At 39.6% G+C, this 15018-nt stretch overlaps 1 protein-coding gene across 1 annotated transcript; it reads right to left on the bottom strand.

Moving 5' to 3' along the window:
• Positions 1–10709: 10709 nt before the first annotated feature.
• Positions 10710–14410, bottom strand: LOC104099537 (serine/threonine-protein kinase BRI1-like 2). Its single transcript, XM_009606564.4, has one exon. It carries the CDS (start codon positions 14292–14294, stop codon positions 10893–10895), a length of 3402 nt encoding a protein of 1133 aa, XP_009604859.1. The 5' UTR covers positions 14295–14410; the 3' UTR covers positions 10710–10892.
• Positions 14411–15018: the final 608 nt, after the last annotated feature.

Below are 15018 nucleotides of genomic sequence, written 5' to 3'. Positions count from 1 at the left end.
TGTATTCTTTAACGAATTTAAATTTATGTTAATCTGTATTATTTTTGTGTGTTCTAGTTTTAAATTAATAAATAACCCGAAAAATAAAAACACAAGCGCTTATTATGTAAAACATCAATAATTTTACTATTAGATATTTAATGTCATATATACAACTCAAAATACATATCAATGAGTCCCACAACATGTATGCTTTAAAGCATTGGCTGGCCTGAGGCGCATACCATCCCGCCCGACTACTCTATCGGGATCATCCCCATCACGTCACCTCTTTATTTGAGGATGCGCTGCAGCATGATCCTCAGAAGGCTAGCAGGCTCAGTAGAAGCGGTCCTTGGTCCATCTGTAACCTACAAAATAATAAGATATTTTAGTATATGAAATATAGAATACTAACGTACGTGTTAGGAAAAATATTTAATGGTCAAACCATGATCTCAGCGGGCTCCTGAATAAGATCATCCGTCTCCGTCAAGCGAGTATCACACAATGTGGCATACATGATGGATGATGAAGAAATCTTTAAACAAAATAAATAATTTAGATATTACTGACTAATCTATAAGGTAAAAACAAATTGAAGTAAGAGTAATACAAACAAACCTAAGCCTGAGTAGGCACACAATGCTTTGTGGGAACTCCGAGGTGCACTGGAGTAGATGAAGGTTGTGACGTCTCGACCTGATGTGATGTCTCCATATCTGTGCCTGAAAGATCCTCAGCAACCCTCGATGAAGAGCCATAACTCAGTCATCGACCACTATGCACCTCTCATATCGGATGATCCTCAGCAACCCTCAATGGCTCTGGACGACCAGGAAAATACTGATCCCAATCATATTGCATAATGGCGATGCTCGCGATCAAAATTGGAGCTGACAGGGTCAATTGCGAAGTCCATGGTGACAACTGAAGGCTGAATGATGGCATATCATGACGAGCATCGTGTGGCTCAGGGTTGTCACCCCAGTTGATCATCTCCAATATCCTCCACGGGTGCCTCAACGCCCCTTTGCAGGGCATCCCTTCCTCGCCGACCACCACGACTATGTGGGCCACCTCTTCCTCTCTTGCGACGCCTGCAACGTCTACCACGAGCTAGGTCCATGTGTGGCCCATGATGGTACTCATCAGGCGGCACATACGCAGCCTCATAACCTAATCGCGCATTCTCTCGCGCAGCTCTCAATGTGTAAGCAGCAAGATTAGCAACCCGACGACCAAACTCGTGCACAACTGCAGCTCCGTCGCCTTCATGTTGTAGCATCTCCAGTCCCAACTAGTAGAAACATTGTAAGCCAATAGCCTGCATAGAATATAACATATTAATTAAGGGAGGATGTTAAAGTAATGTAACATGATAAGTAAGTATATCAAATAACATACCAGTGCCTCATGCCTCCCAGCATATGGAATGTACCGACCACCATCGCGATTAACGGGATTCCCGATTAGAAGGCAAGTACATGGCGATACCAAACCATGTACTCATGCTCCCCGTCAACACGGTCATGTGGAGGGTATGGCAGAATCAAGTCATTATCTCTGATCCCAATTCTCTATTTGGGCCTCTAGCCAGGCCAAGTATGTCTGGTCGACCTTGCAGTGATCATCCCGCTCGTAATGTGTAAAATGCCAATTGGGCAGAATAGGTATAAGCTAGAGTCAACCAAACTGTCGAAGGACTTGCTCTGTGGCATGATGCTTGATTATATTTAGACATATAAGTGGGATTGAAGACATCTACATAGCTGGACTGCGGGAGCAATAATCTGGCAATCTAGCGATGTGCTTGTCACTATATGGCCTCCATATGAACTATTTATTAAACACAAGAATCGTGAGTAAACTCAAGATAGATCAAGCATTATCAACCAAACTTAGTCATATATTTACCTGAGTGTCTTCAAGTAAATCCAACAGATCCATGTAATAAGGGATATGATGTCGATCCTCAACCTCGCGGGAGCGGCCTCGCCTATCTACCCACCTCCTAGCAAGTGGTAGAAACGGTAGAGGTGGTGCATCTGGAGCTATCGGTGGGAGAGGTGGCTGGATCTGCATGAACCTCTCCCAGGCCCAAACCTAATATTGATTGTGGACATAAAATTTAAGTCATTTTGTACTATCTCTATTATAATCATGAAAAGAATTGATAATATTATCACCCGCAGCAGTGGAATAAAACCGGTGACGTCTTTCATGATGCCCATGGACGACCGGCTTAGATGCCTATAAAGGTAGGCTAGAACAGATCCACCCCCAGTTGCAAGTAGGTAACTCATCTAGCCGCTCTAGATAATGCAAAAATCGCAAGCTAACTAGGTTTCCCAAAGTGTTCGGGAATAGAATACCACCAAACATCATCAGCAGCAATAGCCTCATTTGCCGCTCGATAGCCTCTACCGGCGAATCATCAGTAATCTCTGCGTGTAGCGTCACCAGATGCTATCTAACGGACGACAATTGCAATAGACTAGCACTACTCATAGCAGTCGGCTTCGCAGGCTGGAAACCGGTGAGCCTTTGCAACATATGTAGATATTTCTCTCTCGTATAATCCCTAAGAGCCTGCGGGTAGCTGACAGCCATACCATCAACTGGCAACTCGAATAGAACCTCCATGTCTTCTAGCGTGCTGGTAGCCTCGCCGATAGGTAGATGAAATGTGTGAGTCTCCGGTCGCCACCGCTCTATCATAGCCGTGATCAAGGGCCATTCGAACTACAACCGGTCGATCTCCATAATCTGGTAAAACTCCGTTCTCTCAAAGCTTGTAACTGTACGGGGATGAAGTAGGTGGTCCATAATAGTGTTTTAAAAGGCGTTTTTGGGGCGAGCCCTAGGGCGAGACGCACCAAAAATGCCCTGAGGCGATGGTGTGGGGCGAAAGTCTCAAGAGGCATACACCCAGCAATTTGGGGCATACGCACGAGCATTTGATGTGCATTTTTGTAGTGAGGCGTAAGCCCTACAGACTTTTTGAAATTAAAACAAAATTTGTTGAATAAGTCCTTCATATAATACCAAATTCTCAAAAGTCAGTTTGTAATTACTCAAAAGTTTTAAAAAGGAACTGAAATGTATTTAATTTAAAAGTCAAGACCTTTTTTATTGATTGAAGCCCTAATTTATAGTCTTTCCCAATTCTTTATCTTGTCCGCTATTCTGCTAATATCTCCTAAAAACAACGAATATTCAATTTTTTTTTACAAATACAAAGAGAACTTCATTCTCTTTCATAGCAGCAAGTTCAAAGTTCAAATTGCAGATAGTCATCCTTTTTGTTCCTCCATGTAGAAAACTTTATTCTTTTCGACTCACGTTACTTGTGCATGTAAGTAGTGTATAATAGATTGTTTTGACTAGTTTTTTATACATACATACATACATATATATATATATATATATATATATATATATATATATATATATATATATATATATATATATATTTATAGTTTTCTTCAATTTTTATGCAATTTTACCTGTTTATGAATATTTATTGTAATTATATTATTTTATAAAATATTAAAAATTAAATACACATGGGGCTTACGCCCCATGCCTCGGGGATTATGTGAGGCATATGTAAAATATCTCGCCTTACGCCCACACCTTTTAAAACACTGGTCCCTAATAAACTCCCAAAGATCGTCTATACGTCTGGGGAGGAAGGTCTAGGATAACAACTGTGCATCCCAGATGTGTGAAGACCTATGGCCACCCTAGGGCAACAGTAGCTTTCGAACAGCAGGTCCAGGATACACAGGGGGAGGATCTATGACGATGTCTGTAAATTGAATAATATTAATTCATGTATTTTTCTCTTTAATCGTTTAACATCTTTAAATATATTGCGATATTTTTTATATTAATATTTAATCGATAAATATTCTACATTATTACTTATGATGATAAATAAAATAATTATTTATATGTCAGTTTCTTTAATTTGTTTACTAAAATTCGGTAGGGTTATGTCTGAACTGTCATCGTTTTTTCAAATGTTATTGGGTTATAAGAAAATTAATAACTAATCATGATATTTTTAATAATTATTCATATAAAAATACTAAAAACTTAATACTAAATAATATTCAATTTATTTCATTCGTAACAATTTGTTTGTTAACGTTTATATTTTACATATAAATTCGGCATCGTCTCTTTTATACTGTCAACTAAATATTTTATGATCCGTATCTAATATTTGATTGTTATCTAATAATACATTTAATAAATACTTAATAATTGATTAACATTTGATCCATAATTGAGTATTCTAACCGGGTTAGTTAATAAGGGCACGTAGTTTTTGTTCTACACTAAAGAATCCTAAAGAGCACTAAAGTCATACTACTCTAAATGGCCATAAACAACATCAACTAACATAAATTAAAATTTATTATCAGTTCTACTAGACTAAACGGTACTACATAATAATAAAAGGCACAACATAACACTAAAGGGTACTAAACAACAATAAAGTCACATATTATTATATGTACAATACTAAAGTAGAAACTAATAACACTAATTATTCAATAAAAAGAACAATATACATTTTTTTATAATTTGTTGCACATAAATAAACTAATCCGGATATAAAATAAAAAAATAAATATATCAAAAAACGATTACAAAAAGCATACAACACAGTAAAAATAACTAATTAGTCAATTATATACATGAGTTATACTACAAAAGTGATTCGGAATACCTCTTTTTAGAGTTTTTTGAATTGGGAAAGAATGGAGATTTGACCACCGAAATGGGCAATAAAAGAGCTCCACTACACGACAACGCTTTGGATTGGGTGTTAGCTCGCTAAACTAATGATGTGACACTATTTTTGGGGGATGCATGGCTCCAATGGAGCTTTAAGCTTTAAAAATGGAGGGGTGCCATTTTTGGGCTTCTGTCCCGAAGAAGAAGACTGGCCATTTTTTAATATAGGTATAGCGCATATATTTTATGCGCTATACCTAAATGTCTTTTTAACTTCAGGTATAGCGCATCTAATATATGCGTTATAGTTGTACTTTGACCGTCTTTTAAAAAGTAGGTATAGCGCATGTATTTCATGCACTATACCTTAACGGACAAACGTGCAACGTGCCGTTAAGGTATAACACATGTAATTCATGCACTATACATAAAATGATCAGCAGTTATTTTTTTACCTATTTTTGTTCTTTGAGTCCAAAAAAATAATACTTTGGTTCCAGACTCTGTCTAAGGGGTAGTTTGGGACGTGACATATGGAGTGATTGTTTGGGCTTTAATTTTGCCAACATAGCACCAGATAGGGGTGTATATAGGTCATGTTGGTTCGAATTTTTTAATTATCAAACCAAACCAATGGTGTCGGATTTTTTAATTTATAAACCAAATCAAACCAACAAAGTCGGGTTTTTCGATCTCGGTTTTTCGGATTTTTTTGGATTTTCGGGTTTTTTTTTCCGATAAAGTCTTCATAGCATAAAATATATAACTTGCGCTCCAAATATTTCTTAAATCCTAATAAAATACAACTATATAATATATTTTCTAAGAAACTAACACAATAATATGAGATAAGTCATAGCATTATACTAAAACATTCAATAACAAAAAATATTACATAAAACAAATATTGCTAATTAATAAGCCATAATAAAAATTAACATAATCTAAAAATACTATATAGGTCATGCAAAAATAAGTATAGCTAATAAGTACTAATATTAATTACATAACTAAGCACTAAAGAAAAAGATAAACTAAGTTATGTATTTTCATTATAAACCAATATAAAACTAAAATAATTATCCAACACTATCGTCATTCTTAGTATTGAACTGAATTTCTTTTGTTAGCATTAGTATTGATTTGAACTTTGTTTGAGTTAATACATTTATGGGCTTTAAAATTTATTTACCATTCAAGAATGTTAAGTCTAAACTTGAAATAACACGTTAAAAGATAAAACTGTGAAAAAGTTTAATAAATATTTATATGTATAAAACATTTTTTTAAATTATATAAATATACTATCGGGTTGGTTTGGTTTCGGTTTAACTTTTTTTAGTTAAAACCAAACCAAACCAATTATGGTCGGGTTTTATTTTCCAATACCAAACCAAACCATATCGGGTTTTTTTTCCGGTTTGACTCGGATTATCGGTTTTGTTTGTACACCCCTAGCACCAAAGTCTTGATATCCCTTTTTATAACAAAGCCCAAAAATCTTAGGCAATTCTGTTCTAACAGGTCCAAAAACTCAGAGTCATATGTTTTATGTACAAATCTTGTTTGGAGTCTTATGTTTGTGATTTATAGTACAACAACAACAACAACAACAACAACAACAACAACAACCTAGTATAATCCCACTAGTGGGGTCTGGGGAGGGTAGTGTGTACGCAGACCTTACCCCTACCCTGGGGTAGAGAGGATATTTTCGATAGACACTCGGCTCCCTCCCTCCAAGAAATCCCCCCTTGCTCTTGGGGTGACTCGAACTCACAACCTCTTGGTCGGAACTCACCACTCGACTCATCGGCATATCACCACATTCAACAGAAACCCAGACTTTCGAAAGAAACTGGAGTCACCCATTTCTTTCTTCGACCAGTAGTATCAGGTTCTCGATCTCTGGTGGCATATGAACATCAATCTCTGCTTTGACGTGATCTCCGCACTAACATCCAAAATGCACTCACCATCTCAATTGTTTGCCTTGACATCATGTCATGGAATAGTATGGCATAGTATGACATCAGAATCTGTAGGATGAGTTTAGTGAATTCCTTCACGTACTCACTTATGAAAGTTATTTGCCTGAGATCTCTCAACCTCCTACGTGCCTCATTGACAATGTTTTGGGGGTAGAACTGGTGCTTCAGTTCGAACTTGAACTGTTCCCAGCTCTTGATAGAGCAAGTTCCCTTCTCCATGTCGGATTTCTTCCTCCTCCACCACAGCATAGCGGTGTCGGCAAGATACATCGTTGCTTCCCGAATCTTGGCAGCTTCATCAACGATGCTGAGGTGCTCAAAGTAGTCTTCCATCTTCTAGATGAAGTTCTCTAGATCTTGAGCATTTCGTTCGCCCCTAAACTTCTTCGGTTTTGGGCCCTCGATTTTGGTTTCACGTACTGTTACATATCCAGTGCCACCAGCTAGCTTTGCTTCCTGCAGTTGTTGCTTTAGGGCTTCAACTTCCCCGTGCAAAGATGATACAACCTCGGCCAGTTTAAGCTCAAGGTTGGTCAATCCATCCCTATGCTCTTTGAACACTTGATCTAACGTCTCTATGATGTCTCCTAGCTCTTCTAGGGCAGTAGAATCAAGTGAGCAGAAGTTGTGTTCAACAACTTCAATACGCCGGTTTAATGCAGCTAAACCAGCCTCGGTGAGATCCACTCTCACGTCTAAATGATTTGGGGCAGAAGCCTCACAATCTTCACTACGGCCAACCTGTTGTGGGGGTAGCACAAAAGCTGGAACCTCACTTGTTACGGCTATGGCGGGATCTCGCACTTTGCTCATCCCTCTCTTCTTTGGTTTCGGTCTCCTTGTTGGTGACTCGTCTCTCCCATGAATGTTGTCTAAGGTAACATTATCTCCATCAGTTTCCATGGTAATAACCTTTTTCTCTGATACCACTTGTCACGGGCCGACTTTCTTACGCTCGTCAGCGGCACCGAATAGCCCGTGCGGCGCCTGCAGTTCCCCTCACTGCAGGCTAGTCTTTCCTTTTCCCAAGTTTTCCAAGTACGATCTTGTGCCTATGGTGAAGCTTGCCTAGAAGGCCTGCTTCAATTGTGCCGCCCGTATGATGTTTAGGCTCTTGGCCTCGATTAGTTGTTGTGCTTCTCTTCTTAGGATCATAATCCATGCGCGCCCTGGGGTTGGCTAAGGACATGTCTTGTCCCTCGCCTGACACTGAGCATCGCTCTCGCGTGCACAGTCCAATCCTCAAGCTTGACACTCACCTCGTGCATCCGTACCCAACTTGTGCTTCGCCCGAGTAAAGCAACCTTTAGTCCTTGGCCATTGTCAAGTGCGTCTTTTGTGGCATGCCCATACATAGCCCTCGCGACACACTTCTATCTCGTATAGTGTAGTGTCACCCCACAACTACACGTTTAGGCCAACGGACCCTTGCTCTCATAGATGAACCCAAGCTAAGCTCACAAGTCGACACATGAAACCCCTAAGATAGGTGCTTCAAGTATCCAATCGGCACGGAGGTCTCGATCCATCATTTCGGTAGTCCGCGGGGCATACTCGTCCCACATGTCGAGCCTCTAGCGCCCGTTTGGTGCCCAACACTAGTCCGAAGGCGTCACGCCGTCCATAGAGATCCCTAACTCGTATGGATACCTAAGACACTCCTTTGAGTCGTTAAGGCAGGCCCTTGAGGTTCCCCCTCAAGGTAGCTCGTTTGGTACGGCTTGGTAGCAGCACGTACGGGGGAGGCAGGTTGAGCTTCAACACCTATACCCTCCTTATATATGCTTAAAATTAAAAAGCCCAAGTTTCTTGAGTGGGCAGGTCTACGTCAGAGAATCAGAAGGACCTTTTCTCATCGGTTTCGAATAAAGTTACAACCCCAAAATACGGGTTGTGACATTTTCCCACACTCATTTTGTCATCATCCCCGATGACACATCAAGGCCTACGACATCCCAGAGTCTGCCCCCTCAGATATGTACTTCGTGGCTCCCTTAATCTTGTGGGTCGGACTTCGTCAAAGTCTTGCTCAAAATGGAGTCGTGCCCCTTGCACTTCTCCCCATGTATCTTCCAAGCGTGCCTCTATACTTTACCTCCTTTCGGTGTTCACTTGGAAAGTGCCTCCGCACTTGCACCCTCTGATGTCTAACTTTGTGGTAACTTATACTAGTCAACCACACTATGACCCTCATAGCCTTCATATCCGTATGAAGCTCTTCCATCAAAGGTAAGCACACCAGCGTGCTCTTTGGCGCAGCTCCCATAGCACTATCGCTCCCGTAGCCTTTTCATGCCCTCTGGCATAGCTCTCGTAGCTCAGTCACTACTGTAGCCTTTTCCTTGGCCTCATTACCTTTGAAGACTTGTTTGCTTCCGAATTCACAATTTCGCCCTCATTGCCTCTGCATAGGTGGATCCTCCCACATTCGATGTGGAGGATACTTCTTAGTGCACTCGTCCCACTTGGCATTCGGCCAGCTCTTGGGACGTACTCTTGGTGAGTACTACATTCTCAAAGTCATAGCATCGCCACATTCACGAACAAAGTTCTTTGTTTTCCATCTGTCACTTCCTCAGCAAGTACCCAATGTTCCTGGTAGTACGTCTGTACTTGCCCTATAGTCAGGAACTCTCTTGGTTCTACTAGCACGGCTTCCCGGTCCGGTGTGCTTCGCACTTGGCCCCATCTCAGTGGTCCCCGATCATTCGGCGTACCCCTTTCTAGAATGACACCTTCCAACTTGGAAATCCGCCCAATTCTGAAGCTTTGCTATTTCCTTCGAATCTGTTCCCTCACCTTGGCATTTCAGCACTAGGCCTCCCCTTGGCAATGGTTTGGCTCCTCTCAATGCCCTCAGGCAGTCCACAAGTCTATCCCACAGGAAAGACACTCAAGTGATGCGTTGCACACATCCTTGGCAAGATCTCCGCTGCGATCATGCCCAAAATTTATAGTCTACGGCTCCCACTCTTTGCAATATGGTTGCTCGACCTAGCAAACGTGGCATTTTCTTGACCACCCGACTCATCGGCATATCACCACATTCAATAGAAACCTAGACTTTTGAAAGAAACTGGAGTCACCCATTTCTTTCTTCGACTAGTAGTATCGGGTTCTCGATCTCTGGTGGCATATGAACATCAATCTCTGCTTTGACGTGATTTCCGCACTGATATCCAAAATGCACTCGCCATCTCAACTGCTTGCCTTACGTCATGTCATGGCATAGTATGACATCGGAATCAGAAGATCAAGAAGATGTCATAATGCACCAAAACTTAGACGATTTAACTATTTACTCTGAATTATATCAAACGCGATAATATAAAAAAAAAAGTTCTCAATTTGTTCAAAGAATTTACCTTGTTACCAAACTATCTTGCTTGTAAAACTTAGTAGAAGTGCCGGTCTAGAAATGAGTTTCCTTTTCTCTTTAATTTCACAGGGCCACTTGAATAGATTGTAAGATTGTAATACCATTTCTTTTCATTTTCTATTTAAATATGCTCTTCTTTCCCATCTGCTTTTAAATTTGCAGCTTCCTCTTTTTAGCAATATGAGTATAATATACTCATATTGATGAAGCGAAATAGGAGCGACGTGGTCTAAAAGTGGCCCCACATTTGTTGCCGTTATCAAGGGATATTTTTAGCAATAGAAATAATGGAAAGTGGCCCCACATCTGTTGGGTTTATCAAGGGATATTTTTAGCAATAGAAATAATGGTGGATTTTTTTTTGTGACTAAAAGGTGAAGGTAATTTTAAACTATTTATCAAATTTAGATACTTCTTCATCCGAATTTAGATAAATGCTCACTTTTCTTTGAGTTAATATTGAGTGTTAGAAACAATTGTAAATACATTTAACTTAATTTCCCTTTTTTTCTATAGTTGATTTTACTTATTTTATGATTAGAGATATAGTTAATTTATTGTCACTTAGTACATCATCAAATGTTATCAATATCCACACAAGACTCTGATACATGAAATAATTAATATTGCAAAAAGCAAGAGAAGTTGCTCACTAGGTACAAATGCATCTGAATACATGCACAAAGAAAAGAAAAAAGAATCTTACATTCTTTAGTTTTTTCTTCACTACTAATCCTGAGAAAAAAACTTCTTTCTGTTCTTTTTTTCCTTTTTGTTTTGTGGTTTGCTCTTTAACCACTGTTGCTTGAACTACTTCCAGCAATAAGCTCTCTCAACATAGCCACAACTTGTAACATATTAGGCCTTTTTGATGGAAAGTCATCTACACATTGCAGTGTTATTTCCAAGTATCTTACCATTTCTTTCACCTCTACTACTTCTGCTTCATCATTCCCTTTAGTACTCACTGATAACAATTCTTGATCAATTACTTCCATTGATTTCCCTTCTCTTACTTTCATTTTAGTCCATCCTACCAAGTTAGTGTCACCAAAATCTTCTTTATCTGTTGGCCTTTTACCTGTTAAGAGTTCAAGAAGCACGACGCCAAACGAGTAAACATCCCCCTTCGCTGTACACCTGAAACTTTGATAGTACTCAGGTGGCACATATCCTGGTGTTCCTGCTAGTGTACTCACACTTAGGTGTGTGTCTAGCGCGCTTATGAGCCGTGCCATCCCAAAATCCGAGACCCTGGCATCCATTTCGTTATCCAAAAGCACGTTGCTTGACTTCATGTCGCGGTGTATGATGTGTGGGATGCAATTGTGATGAAGGAAACATAGTCCTTTGGCTGCTCCTCTTGCTATCTTTTTCCTCTCTTCCCATGTTAGGATTCTCCTATCGCGCGTTCTTGTCTTCCCATGGAGCATTTCTTCAAGACTTCCATATTCCATGAACTCATAGACCAAAAGTCTCTCCTCACCAACTTTGCAATATCCCAAGAGGGGTACAAGGTTCTTGTGCTTGATCTTTCCTAATGTCTCCATTTCGGCCATGAACTCTCGGTCGCCTTGGCAACTTAGCCTGATGAGTTTTTTGATTGCAACACTTGATCCATCCTTCAATGTTGCCTTGAACACTTCTCCAAATCCTCCTGAGCCAATTAGACTTGCAGCTGAGAATCCATTCGTCGCCTCGATCAGCTGTGAGAATTTGAGCTTCCTAAGTTGTCTTTGGAAAGTGGCCACATTGATGCTCAATGGCTCTCTCTCTTTGTCAATCTTCCATGTTGAGGCTGCATAATTAGTACTCAAACTACTAAGCATTTTCACCCCCTCTGCCTCTCTTCGCCTTGCACGCATAGCAATCGCCCAAACTATCAAAATACAAATGGAGGCAATGGAAATGAGAATTCCAAGAACAATGCTATTAGCCCAAGATGCAGCTGAACTTCTTTTTCCGGTCCTTCCTCCATCTCCATTTGTGGTAGGTGGATCGGTATATTGGCATTCGGGCAATGGAACCCCACAGAGTCCTGGATTGTTTGCATATTGGCTTGCAGGAAGTGTACTGAGCTGACCCCTTGATGGAATTTCACCTGTCAATTCATTGTTGGAAAGGTCAATTTGCACCAAAAAGGAAAGACGTGAAAATGAATCAGGAATATGACCCTGCAATCTGTTATGTGATGCATCAAACACTCCCAAATTCTTTAGCCCTCCAAGTGATGAAGGAATCTCCCCCGATAAATGGTTGTGTGATATAACAAGAACTTGCAAAGCTATCATGTCTCCAAATTCATCAGGAATTTTGCCACGAAGCTCGTTGTAAGAAAGATCAAGGTACTCGATAGTCTGATATCGAGTAAAAGCACTAAGAACGGGACCAGAATACAACCGAGTGAAATCACAACTCTTTAGCGAAGGAACCTGTAAAAGCCTTTCAGGATGAATTCCATAGAACTCGAGCAATCCTCCAACGCCTCTGCACGAATTTCCCACATTTCGGACAAACACCAAAGTGTTACCTGAAAGAATTCCACTCAGTGCTTTAGCTCCTTGCTGCCTACCAAGTCGAGGTGGGATCTCGCCCGTTAACCTGTTGCTGCTTAAATCTAGCCAAACCAAACTACTGCAGTTGACTAATTCACTTGGAATCTGACCACTCAAACTGTTATTTGCTAGTTGCAAAACAGCCAATCTTGACAAATAACCAAACTCTTTAGGAATCTCACCACTTAGTCCATTGCTTGTGAGGGAAATCCACTCAAGATTACCACAGTTAAACAATTCAGCTGGAATTTTCCCACTCAAGTAGTTATTGTTCAGAATAAGATTCTTAAGATTACTGCACTTCCCTAACTCTGCCGGTATATTCCCATCCAAGCTATTATACCAAGCGATAAGCTGCTCGAGATTCTCAAGCTTTCCTAATTCTGATGGAATTGAACCATTCAAATAATTCAAACTAAAATCAATTGTCTTAAGCTGTGAACATTGAGAAAGTTGAGATGGAATTGGACCATAAAGTGAATTATCTGGTGCTCTTAGCTCCTCCAATGAGGAAGCTCCAGGGCATAAATCAGGTGGAATCATCCCATTAATCATATTGGAGCTGAAGTCAACGACGCGTAGTTTCTTGCAATATGAAAGGGAAGCAGGAAATGGTCCTGAGATTTTATTGCTACTCATTTGTAAAGTCTCTAAAGAACCTAAATTCTGAAGGATAGAATCAGGAAACGGACCGGTTAGATTATTGTTGGATAAATCAAGATTCTGAAGAGAAGAACATGAGGAGAAGGAATTTGGAATTGAACCAGTGATGTTATTATTAGAAAGCTTGAGTTCCACAAGTGAAGTGCATGAGTTTCCAAATTCAGATGGGATCCAACCAGATAAATGATTTTTGGAAAGATCCAATCTTTGTAAGCTTTTAAGCTCACCAAATGAACTTGGAATTGAACCAGAAAAGGAGTTTTCAGCCAAAACCAATTCTTGAAGTGTTGTGCAATTAGACAAAGAAGCAGGAACTGAATCAAATATTTGATTCCCTGATAAATCAAGATGCAATAAGGAATTACAAGTCTCAATCTTGATATCAGAAATTGAACCTGTGAGATTATTATAATCCATTGCTAAATACTGCAACTTATCTATATGCAACAAGAAATTCTGAGGCAAAGAACCTGTGATATTATTAAAAGAAAGACTAACATATTCAAGATTTGAACATTTTGCAAAGAAATTCTCAGGAACAAAACCTGCAAGTCCAGTAAAGGAAAGTTCTAGTTGCTTCAAACTATAAGGGAGTTGACTTAAAGAGGTGGAGGCATTTACATAGAACGAATTCGAAGACAGATTTAGAACAGTCAACATATCTAGAGATGAAAAGGGAGAAAAAGAGACCTCTCCAACAAGTTCAGATTGTTGAAGATCAAGATTTGTAACTCTTCCAAGATTATTGCAAGTAACACCATTCCATGAACATGGATTATTTTTTAGCTGCCAACCTGATAAAACTCCACCAGGGTCTTTTTGTATCATATTCTTGAATAGCAAAAGCGCTTCAGCGTCAGTTTTAATGGAGGAACTAGCACCGGCTTTTATCCCTGCAAGAACTGAGACAACAGCCATAAAAATTAATGTTATAGCAAAGTGAAGGGATTCAAATTGCTTTGAATTGGTATCCATATTGATAATTGGAGAAGATAGGAAAGAAGAGAGAGCTTAGAGAGTAAGCTTTAGTGAGTGTAGAAGATGATTGTGTTTTGAGGGAGAATGAATGTCAAAAGGAGCAGAAAAGAGAGTGCTTACTATGATGAGAAATTCTCATGGTGTAAAGCAGAAGAGCTAACTTTTGAAAAAGTAGTTGTCTTGCTTTTTTCTTTTTTTCTTTTTTTTAAAATGACGTTGTATAGCCGCTCTCAAAGTAATAGCCGGAAATTTTTGTATATATACATTGCTGGTATAAAAGGCAGCCCGTTCACTAAGCTCCCGCTATGCGCGAGATCCGAGAAAGGACCGGAGTACAATGATCTATTGTACGCAGTTTTACCTTGTATTTCTGCGAGAGGCTTTTTTCACGGCTCGAACCTGCGACCTCCTGGTCACATGGCAGCAACTTTGACAGCTCCCCTTCTCATTTATGTAGGTTCTATACAAACATATACAAATTTTATACAATTTTGCGGCTATTAGATATAAATAATTTTGGCCGCCGACTAAAAGTAATTTTTGCCCTTTTTCTTTCCTTTAGTGTGTGTATGTGTGTGTTTTGTTTATTTTCTAATGAAGATTTTTTTGTAAATTGAAAAAAAGGAGGGAACATGGGGAATAAAAGAAGTAATAAATGGAGTATTGGACTAAAGTCTTGGTAGGTGATGTAATTTAATAGTGAATCAATTACCTATTTTCA

The sequence above is a fragment of the Nicotiana tomentosiformis genome, chromosome 4, assembly GCF_000390325.3.
Source record: "Nicotiana tomentosiformis chromosome 4, ASM39032v3, whole genome shotgun sequence".
In the NCBI taxonomy this organism is placed as follows: Eukaryota; Viridiplantae; Streptophyta; class Magnoliopsida; order Solanales; family Solanaceae; genus Nicotiana; species Nicotiana tomentosiformis.
This window is presented reverse-complemented; position numbering and strand designations above follow the sequence as displayed.

Excerpts from the sequence above, each read along its gene's own strand:
- LOC104099537 (XM_009606564.4), bottom strand. The coding sequence starts at position 14,294 with ATGGATACCAATTCAAAGCAATTTGAATCCCTTCACTTTGCTATAACA.